General features: G+C 47.9%; 1 protein-coding gene across 5 annotated transcripts in view; it reads left to right on the plus strand.

The window, feature by feature from the left end:
- Positions 1–18872, plus strand: part of LOC135056636 (exocyst complex component 6-like) — a 606161-nt gene that overhangs the window by 255581 nt on the left and 331708 nt on the right. For all 5 annotated transcript variants that reach the window (XM_063962052.1, XM_063962055.1, XM_063962057.1 and 2 more), the window contains exon 5: positions 14662–14707. In XM_063962052.1, coding sequence (XP_063818122.1) covers positions 14662–14707 — 46 coding nt within the window. The remainder of the gene's footprint in view (positions 1–14661; positions 14708–18872) is intronic.

The raw sequence follows: 18872 nt of genomic DNA on the forward strand, positions 1-18872 counted from the left end.
GCTTAATGAATTCTTATGTGCAGGGCGTCCGCTCTAGCTGTTTTCTAGTGACTTTAAGCCACTCTAACATTACACATTAGCAATATAGAAGTACAATCTATGTAACACCTTTATGTATATTTTTCAACTTTTTTTTATTGACGCAAAAACACTGTAGGCAGAAATTGCAAGGCACAGGCCTATGAGTCAGGCATAAAAAGCATTATATGCTGTGATAAGCAGTATGCAATAAACATATCCCAGCGCATTCCCATGGGCATCCGTCACAATAGATAAACATTTAAACAGCTCAGAGGTTCTCAAACGCGGTCCTCAAGGCACATCAACTGTCCAGGTTTTAGGTATATCCATGGCTCAGCACAGATGGTTAAATCAAATTGACTGACGGGCTAATTAAGTCACCTGTGGATAAATTAAAACCTGGACCGTTGGGGTTCCTTGAGTACCACGCATGAGAACCTCTGACATAGCCCAAGTCTTGTGTAAAAGTACATTTAACATTTAAGTAACTAATGCTTGAAATTAAACACAAGTAATAAATACAATTAAGAATGATAGGGAGATTTAAAAAAGGGAGGGGGGGGTGTGTGTGACTTCCACTCAACTGCCTGGCAACGTAATGGGAGGATCACCCAAAAGAATTTCATACCAGTAGAGGCAAATGTTTGTTACAAATGGATCTGGAACTGTGTAGAGGTTAGCAAAGTTGCAGTAAAACTTTCCCATGTATCAAAAAAGAAAGAGGCCTTTTTATCCTGATCAAACACCATCTCCTCCCAGTCCATTCAGGAAATAAAAAGTTAATAGGGGTTGGGTGTATCCATTCTTGTAAAATGGAGTAAGACACAAAGTTAGCCAGGTGGATCTCCGCCTTCCGCCTTACCAGCTTGCACAAGCACTAAACCACTGGACACTCCGAAAGAAAGTGATAAAGGTCAGCCTCCTCCGAGGCACATGTAGGGCAAGCATGATCATCAGATAAACCCATTCTATACCATCTGTGGGGGGACAAATAAGTCCTGCGGTACACATTTATGTAATAGCAGTGTGCACAATCTCAGCAATCCTCATACTTAGTCATTAATAGAAAGAATTTAAAATTGTGTCAGAAATTTGCACACGCCCTGGCTGACCAAGTCTTGCTCTAGGTCTTCACTTAGTAATCTATAATTGATAGAAATAGCTTTACATAAGGTATTGGTCTAGAAAGACATTGGTCTAACAGATTATCCCATTCCGCAGCTGCTGTGTTACACTTTTATTTCTCATACGTCCTAGAGGATGCTGGGGTCCACTTCATGACCATGGGGTATAGACTGTTCCGCAGGAGCCATAGGCACTCTTAAGACTTTTCAATGGGTGGGAACTGGCTCCTCCCTCTATGCCCCTCCTCTAGACCTCAGTTTTAGAAATGTGCCCAGGCAGACTGGATGCACTCCAGAGGAGCTCTACTGAGATTCTCTGAAAAGACTTATGTTAGGTTTTTTATTTTCAGGGAGAACTGCTGGCAACAGACTCCCTGCTTCGTGGGACTGAGGGGGCAGAAGTAGGAACCAACTTCCTGAAGAGTTTCATGGCTCTGCTTCTGGCTGACAGGACACCATTAGCTCCTGAAGGGTACTGAACGCTAGCTGTGTCTAGATGCTCACTTCCACAGCACGCCGTCACCCCCCTCACAGAGCCAGAAGTCAGAAGACAGGTGAGTAGAAGAAGACAGATCTTCTATCAAGAAAGGTGACGGCTGAGGTACGGCGCGGCTGGCGGGAGCGCAGCGCGCCATTGCTGCCCACACACACAGGCACTGCAGGGTGCAGGGCGCGGGGGGAGGGGGTGCCCTGGGCAGCAAAAACACCTCTATAAACTGGCAAAAAGGGGTCATAAGATGCCCAGGCTCAGCCCTACCCCCGCCAGTATAAATATTATGAAAAGTTTCTGAGGTAAAAAGGGCGGAGCTTCTTCCTCAGGCAGCCAGCACACTGCTCAGTGCAATGTTCTCTCTCCTCAGGCTGCAGAGACATCGCTGGTCCTCCTTCACTTCTGACTACAAGTATCAGGGTGCAAAACAGGGGGGGGGGGGCACAAGTGAATTTGGTGCTTTACAAGTGTGTTTTACTGTGTAAAAAGCGCTGCATGTCAGTGGGCATTCTGTGTTCACAGGCATTAGATACTGGCGCTGGGATTGTGAACTGGCTGCTCCTAAACTGTGTCCCTCTGACAGATTTTACTGTGGGTCTGTCCCCTATAAGTCCCAGTGTGTCTGTGTGTGTGTTGTACACGTGTGTAAGACATGTCAGAGGCAGGGAGTTCCTCCCCGGAGGAAACCATTTTAGGGACACAGAAGTGTAATGTGGTGGCGCTGCCGGCACACCAAGAGCCTGCATGGGTGAAAGAAATACGTGATAGTATGCATCATATCAATAGGAGATTAGATAAGTCTAAAATCTCATGCTGAGTGCTGGAGAAAATCTGTGGAGGATGTGATTTTTCAGGGCTCTGTTCTTCCATCCGCAGGCGACCCCTCTGGGAGACCATTTGCGAATATGGAGAATACTGATACCGACACGGACACTAATTCTTGTGTCGACGATAGTGACTCCAGAGAAATAGAGCATAAATTGCCAAAAAATATACAATATATGATTGTGGCTATAAGGGAAGTTCTGGAAGTCACGGAAGCCACTCCTGTACCTCAGGAGAAGGCTTATTTCTATAAAGAATATAAATCTAAGGTCACTTTCCCTCCTTCCCACGAGCTTAATACACTCTTTGAAGGGATGTGGGTGAATCCCAAAAATAAATTTTGTATTCCCAAGAGAATTCAGATAGCTTATCCTTTCCCGGTGGAGGACAGGAAAAAATGGGAGTCACCCCCTGTGTTAGACAGTGCACTGCCCAGGCTGACAAAGAAGGTAATTCTCCCTGCACCTGGCACGGCTTCACTAAAAGAGCCGGCAGACCGAAAGGTGGAAACTACATTGAAATCCATTTATGTTGCCAATGGTACGCTACTCAGGCCCACAATTGCTTGCGCGTGGGTGAGTCGCGCTATTGAAAAATGGTCAGAAAGCGTGTCATCAGAAATTGACACGATTGATAAAGATGAGATACTCCTTAAGTTAGGGGATATCAAAGACGCTGCTGCATACATGCTAGAAGCAATGAAAGATATTGGACTCTTGAGTTCACAAGCCGCTACCATGGCAGTATCAGCTCGGCGGGCGTTGTGGATTCGCCAGTGGAACGCGGATGCAGATTCCAAAAGAAATATGGAGGCTCTTCCATATAAAGGTGAGGCCTTATTTGGCGATGGACTGGATGCGTTAGTCTTGGCGGCTACCGCAGGTAAGTCGACATTTTTGCCCTCTGCGCCTGCGCCGACAAAAAAGACATATCACCCGCACATGCAGTCCTTTAGGCCCAATAAATACAAAAAAGCGAGCGGTACCCCCTTCTTTGCGGGTAGGGCAAGGGGAAAGGGAAAGAAGTCCACAGCAGCTTCAGGTTCCCAGGAGCAGAAGTCTACCCCTACTTGCCAAATCTTCAGCATGATGCAGGGGCTCCTTTGCGGGAGGCCGCTCGTGTGGGGGCACGTCTCACACTGTTCAGCCAAGGTTGGATTCTGTCTGGCCTGGATCCCTGGGTGTTGCAAATAGTGTCCCAGGGATACAAGCTGGAGTTTCAAGACGTTCCCTCATGCCGATTTTTCAAATAGACATTGCCAGCTTCTCTTCCAGAAAGGGAAGCAGTAACATCGGCAATCCAAAAATTGTCAGGATCAGGTAGTGACCATAGTCCTGGTACCTTTATCACAACAAGGGGAGGGGTTTTATTCAAGCCTTTTTTGTAGTTCCGAAGCCGGACGGCTGAAAAACCTAAACCTGAAAAATCTGAATCTCTACTTGAAACGATTCAAGTTCAAAATGTAATCACTGAGGGCAGTGATTTCCAGTCTGGAGGAGGGGGACTACATGGTGTCTGTAGACATAAAAGATGCTTACCTGCATGATCCCATTTATCCTCCTCACCAGGCTTATCTGAGATTCGCGGTTCAGGATCGCCATTACCAATTCCAGACATTACCTTTCGGTCTCTCCACGGTGCCGAGGGTATTCACCAAGGTGATGGCGGAGATGATGGTTCTCCTGCGTCAAAAAGGAGTCACTATAATTCCTTATCTAGACGATCTCCTGGTAAAGGCGAGATCCAGGGAGCAGCTGTTACAAAACATCACACTCTCCCTGTCAATACTACAACAACACGGTTGGATCATAAATTATCCAAAGTCAAAGTTGGAACCGACAACATGATTGTCTTTTCTCAGGATGATTCTGGACACAGAAGTTCAGAGAGTATTTCTTCCGGTGGAAAAGGCTCTGGAAATCCAGAATATGGTAAAACAGATATTGAAACCATTGAGTGTGTCGATCCATCAGTGCATTCGGTTGTTGGGGAAGATGGTGGCGGCCTACGAGGCTATACAGTTTGGCAGGTTCCATGCCAGGGTATTCCAGTGGGACCTGTTGAACAAGTGGTCGGGATCCCACCTACACATGCACCGGAAGATAATCCTGTCGTCAAAAGCCAGGATTTCGCTCCTGTGGTTGGTACACAGTTCTCACCTACTAGAGGGACGCAGGTTCGGGATTCAGGACTGGCTCCTGGTAACCACGGATGCAAGTCTCCGAGGCTGGGGAGCTGTCACTCAGGGAGAAAGCTTCCAGGGAAAATGGTCAAGTCAGGAAGCCTGCCTTCACATAAACGGCTGGAATTGAGAGCCATTTACAACGGCCTTCAACAAGCGGTACATCTTCTTCAAGATCATTCCGTTCAGATCCAGTCGGACAATGTAACAGCAGTCGCGTACATAAACAGGCAGGGCGGAATGAAAAGCAGAGCGGCAATGGCATAGGTGACGAAGATCCTCCTCTGGGCAGAAAGACGTGTAAAGGCTCTGTCGGCAATTTTCATTCCGGGAGTAGACAACTGGGAAGCAGACTTCCTCAGCAGACACGATCTCCATCCAGGAGAGTGGGGCCTACACCAAGAAGTCTTCACAGAGGTGACAAGTCTTTGGGGAGTTCCTCAAGTAGACATGATGGCATCTCGTCTCAACAAGAAGCTTCAGAAATATTGTTCCAGGTCGAGAGACCCTCAAGCAATAGCAGTGGATGCGCTGGTGGCCCAGTGGGTGTTCCGGTCGGTGTATGTCTTCCCTCCACTTCTGCTGATCCCAAAAGTGCTCAGGATCATAAGAAGAACAAGAGTTCAAGCACTCTTCATTGCACCAGACTGGCCAAGGAGGACTTGGTACCCAGATCTTCAGGAGTTGCTCATAGAAGATCCTCGGCCTCTTCCTCTTCGCGAGGACCTGCTGCAGCAGACTTACCGCGGCTACGTTTGACGGCATGGCTGTTGAGCGCCAGATCCTAGCCCGAAAAGGGTATTCCCAAGGAAGTCATCCCCACCCTTATTCAGGCCAGGAAAGGAGTAACGTCGAAACATTGCAACCGTATTTGGAGAAAATATGTGTCTTGGTGTGAATCCAAGAAGGCTCCTACGGAAGAGTTTGAGTTGGGACTTTTTCTCCATTTTCTGCAGGCTGGTGTGGAGGCGGGCTTACGATTGGGATCAATCAAGGTCCAGATTTCGGCCTTGTCAGTGTTCTTCCAAAAACAATTGGCCTCTCTTCCAGAGGTTCATACCTTCGTGAAAGGGGTTCTGCACATCCAGCCTCCATTTGTGCCTCCAGTGGCACCATGGGACCTTAATGTGGTGTTGCAGTTCCTTCAATCAGATTGGTTTGAGCCTCTACATGAGATATAGTTGAAGTTTCTCACTTGGAAAGTGGTGATGCTTTTGGCATTGGCATCCGCGTGGCGGGTGTCTGAATTGGGGGCCTTGTCTCACAAGAGCCCTTACCTGATCTTCCATGAAGATAGGGCAGAGTTGAGAACTCGTCAACATTTTCTTCCGAAGGTGGTTTCATCTTTCCACATAAACCAACCTATTGTGGTGCCAGTAGTTACTGACACGTTTACTTAGTCAAAGTCTCTAGGTGTGGTTAGGGCTTTGAAGATTTGTGTCACTAGAACAGCTCGAATACAGAAAACAGAGTCTTTGTTTGTCCTGTATGCTCCCAACAAGTTTGGGTGTCCTGCTTCCAAGCAGACTATTGCGCGTTGGATCAGAAGTACGTTTCAGCACGCTCATACTACGGCTGGATTGCCATTACCGACGTCGGTGAAGGCCCATTCCACTAGGAAGGTGGGCTCATCCTGAGCGACTGCCTTGGGGGTCTCGGCATTGCAACTTTGCCGAGCAGCTACTTGGTCAGGGTCAAACACATTTGCTAAATTTTACAAGTTTGACACTTTGGCCGATGAAGACCTCAAGTTCGGTCAATCGGTGCTGCAGGGTCATCCGCACTCTCCCGCTCGTACTGGAGCTTTGGTATAAACCCCATGGTCATGAAGTGGACCCCAGCATCCTCTAGGACGTATGAGAAAACTGGATTTTGATACCTACCGGTAAATCCTTTTCTCCTAGTCCGTAGAGGATGCTTGGCGCCCGTTCCAGTGCGTACTTTACTTGCAGTTTTGTTATTAGAGTTACACAAGTTGTGTTATATTAGTTTCAGCATGTTGCTGTAATTGGTTCATGCCTGTTGGCGTGTGTTCTGTTGAATGCCATGTTGTGCGGCATGGTTGAGGTGTGAGCTGGTATGTATCTCACCACTAGTTTAAAGTAAATCCTTTCCTCGAAATAGCCGTCTCCCTGGGCACAGTTCCTATAACTGAGGTCTGGAGGAGGGGCATAGAGGGAGGAGCTAGTTCACACCCATTGAAAAGTCTTAAGAGTGCCCATGGCTCCTGCGGAACCGTCTATACCCTATGGTCATGAAGTGGACCCCAGCATCCTCTACGGACTAGGAGAAAAGGATTTACCGGTAGGTATCAAAATCCTGTTTTTGCTTTGGTCATTAGCGTAGTTGTAGCATTTTTACAATATACTATATTTCTCTTACGTCCTAGGGGATGCTGGGGTCCATATTAGTACCATGGGGTATAGACTGGTCCACCAGGAGCCATTGGCACTTTAAGAGTTTAAAAGTGTGGGCTGGCTCCTCCCTCTATGCCCCTCCTACCAGTCTCAGTTTAGAAAATGTGCCCGAGGAGCCGGTCACAGCTAGGGGAGCTCTATAGAGCTTCTTTAGTAAAAGTTTTTTTAGAGTTTGTTATTTTACAGGGAGGCTGCTGGCATCGAGGGACTGAGGGGGGAAGAGCAGTGTCCGCCCTGCGGGGTCTGAGCTACTGTCTCCGCTGACTGAACACTGAGCTCCAGAGGGGATAGATCTCTCCCAGCCGCAGGGAAACGCTCACCCCGGCAGCATGCCGCCACCCCCTTGCAGAGCTGAAGTGTGGCGAGTGAGTCATCTGCTCCCTGGCAAGCGGGGAGCCGATGTGAAGATGGCGGCTACAGGGTAGGGAGCGCAGTACTGACTGCTCTCCGGGGGCTCAGTGGTACATGATGCGGTGCTGTGTGGGGCGCCCTGAGCCGGCGCCTTAACCCTACACTGACCAGAAAGCCTGTCGGTGTCCTCTGATCTCAGCCAGCACAAAATCCTCAGGCCAGTATAATCTTGGAAGAGCGGGAAGACGGCGCCATTAAGGGGGCGGAGCTTCTCCTCAGAGCGGACCCAGCAGTGTTCAGCGCCATTTTCCTTCCTGCAGACACGCTGCCTGTGAAGAGCAGTCCCTCCAGAGCAACTCCAGCTATCTATACGGTACCAGGGGGTTGTAGTAGGGAGGGGAGGCTGTGTATAGACTGTGTCACCTATTAAGGCACACAGTCAGCGCTGGTTAAGGGTCCCCCTATACCTGTATAGCGCTGTGTGTGGATTGGCTCCAATCTCTGTGTTTCTCTGCCATTCATGGGGGGGAAACTCTGTCTGCCCTGTACCCTGTGTGTATGTGGGGTGTGCAAGCAACCATGTCTAGAGTCTCATATGCTGAAAAGGATATAGCTTCTCAGGAAGATCCCATCCCATCAGGATTGCACTGTTGTGGCGCAGATCCCGGCTAGGGAACCGGAGTGGTTAGCCTCTCGTAGGGGGGCTATTTCTCAGATTTCTGAAAGGGTTACAAGGACTGAGCATGCAACTCAGGTATTGCAGTCCTCTATGGCAATATGGTCCGATACTGCTCCCCCGGGGCCCCCTGCGGTACATTCTCACAAACGTGCTCTTGCCCAAATTACGCAGGATGACACGGATACCGATTCTGACACAGCAGACGGTGATGGGGATGTGTCAAGGGGGACGGCATCACTTGCTAAGGGGGTGCAGTTGATGATTGAGGCCATGCGGGATGTGTTAAATATTTCTGACACACCTCCTGAGCAGGTTGAGGAGGCTTTTTTCACAGACCGTAAGAAAGCCCCTCTCACCTTCCCTGATTCTAAGAAATTAAATGCCATTTTTGAAAAGGCCTGGGAGAACCCAGAGAAAAAATTCCAGATCCCTAAAAGGATGATAGAAAAAAATGTGAGTCCCTGCCTATAGTTGACGCCTCTGTTTCCAGGCTGTCAAAACAAGTGGTTTTGCCTGTCCCGTGATCTACCGCTTTGAAAAACCCGGCGGATCGCAAGGTGGATGCTACGCTCCATTCCATTTAAGTGGCTTCAGGGGCGATATTGCGGCCTACTATTGCCTGTGCATGGATTTCAAAAGCAATTGCAAAGTGGTCAATCACTCTGCAGGAGGACTTGACTACGATGGATAAAGGTGACGTTGATTTGTTTTTACGTAACATACAGAATTCTGCAGGGTTTCTGGTGGAATCCATGAAGGATCTGGGTTCCATGGCTGCGGGGATCCCCTCCATGTCCGTCTCGGCTTGCAGGGGTCTCTGGCTGCACCAATGGTCTGCGGACGCGGAATCCAGGAAGAGTGTGGAGAGCCTACCCTATACATGTCAGGCTCTGTTTGGGGAGGCGCTGGATGCGTGGATTGCCACAGCTGCAGCGGGTAAGTGTCCTTTTCTCCCCTCAGCTGCACCGGCTACGAAGAAGCCTTTTTCTCCCAACACGTCAGTCCTTAAGGCCCACTAGGACTAGAAAGAACAAGCCCTCTCACACCTTCTTTAGAGGTGGACGTGCCAAATCCAAGAAGCCTGCTCCCGCAGGTTCCCAGGACCAAAAGCCTTCTTCTGGTGCCTCAAAGTCCTCAGCATGACGGTGGACTGCATAGCCTGGAAGTAAGTCAGGTGGGACCGAGAATCCGACATTTCAGCCACATCTGGGTGTCGTCCGGCCTGGATCCCTGGATACAGGATATTGTGTCCAGGGGGTACAGGCTGGAGTTTCAAACTCTCCCACCTCACCGATTCTTCAAATCAAACTTGCCGGCAGACAGAGCTGTTTTACTGGACGCTATCCGAAAATTGGTATTGTCAGAGGTCATTGTTCCAGTTCCACCTCATCAGTTGAACAAGGGTTACTGTTTGAACCCTTTTGTGGTACCGAAGCCAGATGGTTCGGTCAGGCCAATTCTGAACTTGAAATCATTGAACCCTTATCTCAGGGACTTCAAATTCAAAATGGAGTCTCTGCGAGCGGTTATCTCAGGAGTTACAGAGGTGCAGTTCCTGGTGTCCCTGGACATCAAGGATGCGTACCTCCACATTCCCATTTGGTCGCCGCATCAGGCTTACCTCAGGTTTGCACTGTTAGACGATCACTATCAGTTTCATGCACTGCCATTCGGTCTCTCCACAGCACTGAGGATTTTCACCAATGTGTTGGCAGAGATGATGGTTCTCTCTGCAAGCAGGGGGTGAACATAATTCTGTATCTGGACGACCTACTGATTAAGGCATCATCCATGGAGAAGTTGTTCAGATCCATTGCTCTCATAACGCATCTGCTCAAGGAGCACGGTTGGATCCTGAACCTACCAAAGTCTCATCTGGAGCCGACAAGGAGGCTGTCTTTCCTGGGGATGATCCTCGACACGGAGTTTCAGGGGGTGTTTCTACCGGTGGAGAAAGCATTGGCGATTCAAACAATGGTCTGGTATGTCTTGAAGCCGGCCCGGGTATCGGTTCATCAGTGCATCCGCCTTCTGGGGAAGATGGTTGCCTCCTATGAGGCTCTGCAGTACGGAAGGTTTCATGCTCGGTCCTTTCAACTGGATCTTTTGGACCAGTGGTCGGGATCTCACCTACATATGCACCAGAGTATATGTCTGTCACCGAAAGCAAGGATTTCGCTTCTCTGGTGGCAGCACCTACCTCACCTTCTGGAAGGCCAATTGTTCGGAGTTCAGGACTGAATTTTTCTAACCACGGATGCAAGTCTAAGAGGTTGGGGAGCAGTCGCTCAAGGGGAAACCTTCCAAGCAAGGTGGTCAAGTCAGGAATCCCTTCTTCCGATAAACATCCTGGAGCTAAGAGCCGTATACAACGGCCTTCTTCAAGCGGCACACCTTCTACAGGATCAGGCTGTTCAGGCGCAGTCGGACAACGTGACCACAATGGCCTACATAAACCAGCAAGGTGAAAAGAATCCTCCTCTGGGCGGAAAGGCACGCAGTAGCGATGTCAGCAATCTTTATTCTGGGAGTAGACAACTGGGAAGCGGACTTCCTCAGCAGACACAATCTCCATCCATGAGAGTGGGGCCTCCACCCGGAGGTGTTCGAGGAGGTAACCGGTTGGTGGTGGGGTTCCTCACATAGACATGATGGCCTCCCGTCTCAACAAGAAGCTGTGGAGGTACTGTTCCAGGTTGAGAGACCCACAAGCAGTGGCAGTGGACGCACTGGTAATACCGTTGGTGTTCCCGTCAGTTTATATGTTCCCTCCACTTCCTCTCATTCCAAGAGTTCTACAGCTTGTAAAAAGAACAAAGGTTCTGGCAATCCTCATTGCTCCGGACTGGCCAAGGAGGGCTTTGTACGCTGATCTACTGGATCTCCTGCTGGAAGATCCAAGGCCTCTGCCTCTTCGGGAAGATCTTCTACTACAGGGGCCGTTCGCTTATCAAGACTTACCACGGCTACGTTTGACGGCATGGCGGTTGAGCGCCAGATCTTAGCTCGGAAGGTTATTCTGAGCGAGGTTATTCCTACCCTGATACAGGCTAGTAAGGGGGTAACGAATTTGGAAAAAGTATGTGTCTTGGTGTGATTCCAAGAAGTTTCCTGTGGTGGAGTTTCATCTTGGACGGTTTCTCCTTTTCCTGCAAGCAGGTGTGGATTTGGCCCTGAGATTGGGCTCCATCAAGGTCCAGAATTCGGCCTTATCCATTTTCTTCCAGAAACGATTGGCTGTCCTCCCTCAGGTTCAGACCTTTTTGAAAGGGGTTCTGCACATCCAGCTCCCCTTTGTGGCACCAACGGCACCATGGGATCTGGATGTGGTGTTGCAGTTCCTGCAATCGGATTGGTTTGAGCCTCTACGGGAGGCTGAAATCAAGTTTCTCACATGGAAGGCGGTAACTTTGTTGGCCTTGGCTTCTGCTCGACGTGTGTCGGAATTGGGGACTTTGTCCTGTAAAAGTCCCTATCTGGTCTTCCATGAAGATAGGGCAGAACTCAGGACTCTGCTTTTCATATCAACCAACATATATACCTCTAGTCTCTATGAGGAAGCTTCAATTAGAAGCAAAACGCGTCAGAGAAAGTGCCCTATCTGTGACCCGGTGGATCTTGGCTGTTAGCTCTCATTGAAGTGCAGCGGTGTCTGAGACTGACACGCAGGAGACGAGAGGACGCTATATGCGGCGGCTGGAAAACAGGAGCGGAATCTATCTCTAGCGCCTGCAGTGCGCGGGGCTCCGGGAGCCGGACTGTTACTTCTCTCTCCAAACCAATACAGGTGTGTGCACGGGAGCCAGTTTCAGTGGGAGACGGAGGACATCATTTGTGGCAATTGAGACGGGAGCTTTGTTCTCACAGGTGCTTGCGATGCACTAAGAGTCCCGGGTGTGTATTACTTCCTCCATGACCTTTTTGAATGATATCCCACAAGTAAAGCACCATCAGTGTATGTGAGCAATTGGATGAATTCTATTCATTGAGAGATCTTTAAACAAAGGCTTCAAATATATTACACCATATGATATCTAATTATGAATGACTCATGAACACATTTGATGAGAAGGTCTTATTTGAAAATTAAAAGCAAGGATGTTATCAGTGTCTAGCCCACTGTGGTCACTGTTAGTTATATGATCCACCTCTTATGCTCATTAGTAGTTGTATTATTATTAATGTTTTAGTCTTATTTTTATGTATATGCGCATATTACAGTTATTAATGAATTATATATGTTCATATTTGATCAATTTTATAGATAATAAAATCATCTTGTAATTATAATCTTATTTGAGATTATTCAAGCCTTGTTGCCTCTAATTGAGTCTGAATAGCGCAAGGGTTTTTTTTTGTTTGTTTTAGTTCACACCCGGTTTTTTTAAAAATCGGGTGGATTGTGTTGGCCATATCCACAGGCCATTTCACCTTTGTTGCTGCTGGATAGATCTTGTGAGGTATGGGAGTATTGGATTAATTCCCTGATACCTGTGCGGAGTGGGTTTGACTGTGTATATAGGCACCCACTCGCAAATACACATATTTATATATATATATATGTATATATATATATATATATATATATACAATAGCGCCAGACATCACTAGTGTTTTTTAAACATATATACCTGCCTTTTGAAAAAGACGCCCTGCTGGCGTTGAAACGCGTTAAGGATACAGGTGATACACCTGTGGAACACCACTGCCGTGCCATTCAGCAAAGCCTGCCTTGGAGCCGCCTGTGGGAGCCCTGTCCATTCATTGCCGCCTGGAGAACTTAGCCCACAGACATTCATCTGCACACCCGCATAAGACCCAGCCGCATCCATTCCGGCCCGGTGGTGAGAGCGTTGCTGCCTCCTCATCAACAAATTCGGTACGGACACATACACAGAGATCGCTTCAGGCCTTCTCATCACTGCCGCATACTGCTGCCCAGGGAAGTAAGCTATCAATCAGCTCACCTACACCACTGGCCGCCGTGCTCCGGTGCCACAATATACCTGCCTGTGACAATCGGGTGACACGGAGGCGGATTAGTCTGCAGTGGTCCTGTGGCGGGGATCCATTGGGTCTTTCTGCACTCAGCAGCACGGACTCCGCACATCGCCGAGGCTCTGGTGCTCTAATTTCCCTGGCCAATGGGTTAGCACCAGGGAGCAGATTCATTCAGCTACTGCCCGGCAATTACGCGCATACACATCCATTGAAATCCTGCCGGCCAAACATCGGCTGATCGGCGAACGCTGCCCTGGGCTCCATGCAGCATTGTTTCATCAATACAGCCGTGAGTGACCTCGAATGCACTGGCATTTACATCTTATATTTCAACCTGTGATATAAGCACACTTACTGAATATTGAGCTCATTACGCTCCTTTTGGGGTTGTCAGTAATTGAACTTTTAATTTCTGTTATAATTAGTGTCCAAGCTACGCGCTGGACGTCTAGCTATATAACTATATATTAGTATTATTGTTATGTTTTAACATTGTACTATACCCCCGGGAGGTTGTTGTATTTTATATTTTCAAATAAATGTCTCCTACTGCTTGACTGTTAAGCGCCACTTGTTTCTGTGTACTACTTTCATATCAACCAACCTATTGTGGAGCCAGTGGCTACTGACTCCTCAATTGCTTCAAAGGCCTTGGCTGTTGTGCGTACTTTGAAGATTTATGTGAAGAGAACTGCTCGTCTCAGGAAATCTGACTCTCTGTTTGTCCTCTATGATCCCAAGAAAATTGGGTGTCCTGCTTTGAAGCAGTCGATTTCTCGCTGGATCAGGTTCACCATCCAAAATGCCTATTCTACGGCAGGATTGGCGTGTCCAAAATCGGTTAAGGCCCACTCTACTCGTAAAGTGGGTTCTTCCTGGGCGGCTTACAGCTTTGCCGAGCAGCTACTTGGTGGGGTTCGAACACGTTTGCTAAGTTTTACAAATTCGATACTTTGGCCTCTGATGACCTCAAGTTTGGTCAAGCAGTTCTGCAGGAGCCTGCACACTCCCCCTCCCATTCTGGGAGCTTTGGTACATCCCCAAGGTACTAATATGGACCCCAGCATCCTCTAGGACGTAAGAGAAAATAGGATTTTAATTACCTACCGGTAAATCCTTTTCTTGTAGTCCGTAGAGGATGCTGGGCTCCTGCCCAGCACTTCTTTATCCTGCAGTGGTTTTTTGGTTCAGTACTACCTGGTTCCTAGGTAAGTTCTGTGTTCGTTCCTGTTTCAGTACTGTTTCAGCCGTTGCTGAGTTCTCCGGCCTGTTGGCCGGATTTGCCTTGTTGTGTGAGCTGGTATGAATCTCGACACTATCTGTGTAATTTCCTTCTCTTGAAGTATGTTGTCTCCTCGGGCACAGTTTCTACATTGAGTCTGGTAGGAGGGGCATAGAGGGAGGAGCCAGCCCACACTGTTAAAATCTTAAAGTGCCGATGGCTCCTGGTGGACCTGTCTATACCCCATGGTACTAATATGGACCCCAGCATCCTCTACGGACTACGAGAAAAGGATTTACCGGTAGGTAATTAAAATCCTATTTTTACATATGTCTTTTTATGTTTTTAGCCTTAGAAATGTACAGCAAACTAAAGGAACAGATGAGTGCGAAGAGGTGAGTTAAATTGCTGTCTTTGTAATTATCTAGTGCTTCGTGCTGAGAACTTGAGAAATCGGCCGGGTGTAATAAAGTCCGAGTTCGTCTGGGAACCTGCACCTCTGGCCAACTCGGACTTCGTTGCATCCGGTCCATTGTTTTGTTTTTTTTGTTTGCATTTTTATAAAATGTTTTCAGGGTCCATCAGTATTGGGTTTATTCTTACACTACATTAATCCAATTACAATTGTTTTGTTTTCTACATTTGTTTTGCAGAGATTTTCCTAGAGTTTCTAAATCTAACACGAGGTTAGCTAGTAACAGCTTCATTTTCTCTGTAAAGAATTGTTTTACTTGTTCTGAGTACTGTACCTTTCGTTTTACATTTATTGGATTGCCTGCCTTTGTCAGTGCATCTAGTATCGATCCAGAATTCCTCTGGGTATATTTATTACCAGTTATTTATATAGCACACACATATTCCGCAGCGCTATACAGAGAATATTTGGCCATTCACATCAGTCCCTGCCCCAGTGAAGCTTACAATCTATATTCCCTATCACATGTGCACGCACACACATTCATACTAGGGTTAATTTTGTTGGGATCCAGTTAACCTACCAGCATATTTTTGGACTGTGGTAGGAAACCGGAGTACCCGGAGGAAACCCACTCAAGTACGGGGAGAATATACAAACTCTGCACAGGTAGAGCCATGGTGGGAATTGAACCCATGACCTCAGTGCTGGGAGGTAGTAATGCTAACCATTACACCATCCATACTGCCCAAGGGTCGATTTTAATCGATTTCAGATTGATTAAAGATGATCTTAATCGATAATTAATGTTAAACTACTAGGGATAAAACACACATTTACTAACAGATGATTTTGTATATTAATTTTTAAATGTTAGTAAATGTGTGTTTTAACCCTGGAAAACCAACATCGATTAAGATCGATTTTAATCGATTAAAATTGATCAAGACCGACCTTTAGTAAATATACCCCCTGCAGTCCACAAATGACACAATCATAACATTTAAAATTTCTATTCCACAGGTACAAGTGTTCAAACACCTAGCAGATTCTTGTCTGAAACTGTAACATCATTTAAAAATTAATTTTAGATGATGGAAAAAACAAATAACTAAACCAACCATTGTAAAACAGGTTGTAGAGTATTGAAGGTAATGTTCACCTTGGGAGGTCAAGGTAGAGCCAGCTATAGATAACTAGGGTTTGGTTCCTATAAAGGTCCAAACAATGTGAACATGCATATAAACTATTAAATCAGGTTCTAAGTGTTGATATTGCGCAGTAATTATTTAGCTCTTGTCCCAATGTTTGTTGGTTGTTACCAAGTACATGTGACTATTCAAGTCAGTGATTCCCATGTCTGGGACAAGGGCACGTCCGACCACACACCCATTAGATTTACGTAACTTGAGATGTCACTACTTATTTAAGGGCCTTATTCAGAGATGGATGCAGCAGCTGATTTCCCATGCATTGGCCACATCCCTCAGGTCTGCGCATGCACACTGCCCATAGGGTGCATGCGCCACCCGTGACCGTGCAACCGCATCCTGGAATGATGTGATCGCATAGTGATTGACAGCCGCATGCGCCGGGGGGGGTAGGGGATGGGGTTGACGCCGCAGCATTTAGTGGGCGTGGTCCGAACAATGCTGCCGCTCCGTGAAGACAACTGTTGCCGGACCGCCTGCCAGCGCAGCCAGGCTGCGTAGGCAGGGGTTGTACTCATTGCGGTGTGGCACCATACATTCTGGGCGGCCTTTGGCTGTGCTGTGCGGCCCTCAGCATGTGAGTAGACGGACGCAGAAACTACTTTCTCATACGTCCTAGAGGATGCTGGGGTCCACTTCAGTACCATGGGGTATAGACGGTTCCGCAGGAGCCATGGGCACTTTAAGACTTTTCAAGGGTGTGAACTGGCTCCTCCCTCTATGCCCCTCCTCCATACCTCAGTTTTAGAAATGTGCCCAGGCAGACTGGATGCACTCCAGAGGAGCTCTACTGAGTTTCTCTGAAAAGACTTACGTTAGGTTTTTTATTTTCAGGGAGAACTGCTGGCAACAGTCTCCCTGCTTCGTGGGACTGAGGGGGCAGTAGTAGGAACCAACTTCCTAAAGAGTTTCATGGATCTGCTTCTGGCTGACAGGACACCATTAGCTCCTGAAGGGCACTGAACGCTAGGCGTGCCTAGATGCTCACTCCCACAGCACGCCGTCACCCCCCTCACAGAGCCAGAAGTCAGAAGACATGTGAGTGTTAGAAGACAGATCTTCAATCAAGAAAGTGACGGCTAAAGGTACCACGCGGCTGGTGGGAGCGCAGTGTGCCATGTTGCCCACACATACACAGGCACTGCAGGGTGCAGGGCGCGCGGGGGGTGCCCTGGGCAGCATGAAACCTATAGAAACTAACATAAATAAGGGGCATAAGTTGCTGAGGCACAGTCCTGCCCCCGCCAGTATTAAAAATGACCTCATAAAAGCTGAGGAGAAACACGCCATTGAAAAGTGGATCTTCCTCCTCAGTCAGCCAGCACACTGCTTAGCGCCATTTTCTCTCTTCCAGACTGCAGAGAAGAACGCTGGTCCTCCTCCACTGCTGAACAAGTATCAGGGTGCAAAACAGGGGGGGGCCACAGTGAATTTGGTGCTATATAATTGTGTGATTAACATAAAAGCGCTGCATGTCAGTGGGCATTTTGTGTTCACAGACATTGTGTTACTGGCGCTGGGTTGTGAACTTGCAAATCCTATCTGTGTCCCTTTGACAGATTTTACTGTGGGTCTGTCCCCTATAAGTCCCGGAGTGTCTGTGGTGTGGTTGTGCACGTGTGTGACATGTCTGTGGCAGGGAACTCTTCCACTGTGGGAGACATGTTAGGGACACAGAGGTGTAATATGACACCAAGAGCCTGACTGGGTGAAAGGTTACATGATAGTGTGAATCATATCAGTAAGAGGTTGGACTGAATCTCATACAGAAAACTGAAAATAATCTGTTGAAGATGTGATTTTTAATAGTTCTGCCTTTCATCCACAGGGACCCCTCTGGGTCACATACAAATTTGCACAAGTAGTACAAACTGATACCGACACGGACTCTGATTCCTTTGTCGACACTAGTGATTCCAGGGAAATAGGTCCTAAGTTAGCAAAAAAGCATTCAAAACATGTTTTAGCTTTAAAGGTGGTGTTAGAAGTTACGAAGCCCCCTCTTTTACCACAAGGAGAGGGTTTACTTTAGTGAAGAAGTAATGTAATTTCTCTAACGTCCTAGACAATGCTGGGGACTTCGTAAGGACCATGGGGAATAGACGGGCTCCGTAGGAGACATGGGCACCCCAAGAAAGAATTTAGTTCCTGGTGTGCACTGGCTCCTCCCTCTATGCCCCTCCTCCAGACCTCAGTTTGATACTGTGCCCAGAGGAGCTGGGTGCTTTTCAGTGAGCTCTCCTGAGTTTACTGATAGAAAGTATTTTGTTAGGTTTTTTATTTTCAGGGAGCTTGCTGGCAACAGACTCCCTGCATCGAGGGACTGAGGGGAGAGAAGCAGCCCTACTCTCTGAAGCTAGGTCCTGCTTCTTAGGCTACTGGACACCATTAGCTCCAGAGGGAGGATCTCACCCTCGCCGTCCCCCCCAGAGCCGCGACGCCGTCCCCCTCGCAGAGCCGGAAGATAGAAGCCGGGTGAGTATGAGAAGAAAAGAAGACTTCACAGGCGGCAGAAGACTTCATGATCTTCACTAGAGGTAACGCACAGCACTGCAGCTGTGCGCCATTGCTCCACACACCTCACATACTCCGGTCACTGTAAGGGTGCAGGGCGCAGGGGGTGGGGGCGCCCTGGGCAGCATTTTGGACCTCATGTTGGCAAAAGTACACATATATACAGCTGGGCACTGTATATATGTATGAGCCCCCGCCAAAATTACTGTATAAGCGGGACAGAAGCCCGCCGTCGAGGGGGCGGGGCTTCTCCCTCAGCACTCACCAGCGCCATTTTTTCTCCACAGCACCGCTGAGAGGAAGCTCCCCGGACTCTCCCCTGCTGATACACGGTAGAAGAGGGTTGAAAAGAGAGGGGGGGCACATAATTATGCGCAAAAACTATACATACAGCAGCTACTGGGTTAACATTAAGTTACT

The sequence above is a fragment of the Pseudophryne corroboree genome, chromosome 3 (assembly GCF_028390025.1).
Source record: "Pseudophryne corroboree isolate aPseCor3 chromosome 3, aPseCor3.hap2, whole genome shotgun sequence".
NCBI lineage: Eukaryota > Metazoa > Chordata > Amphibia > Anura > Myobatrachidae > Pseudophryne > Pseudophryne corroboree.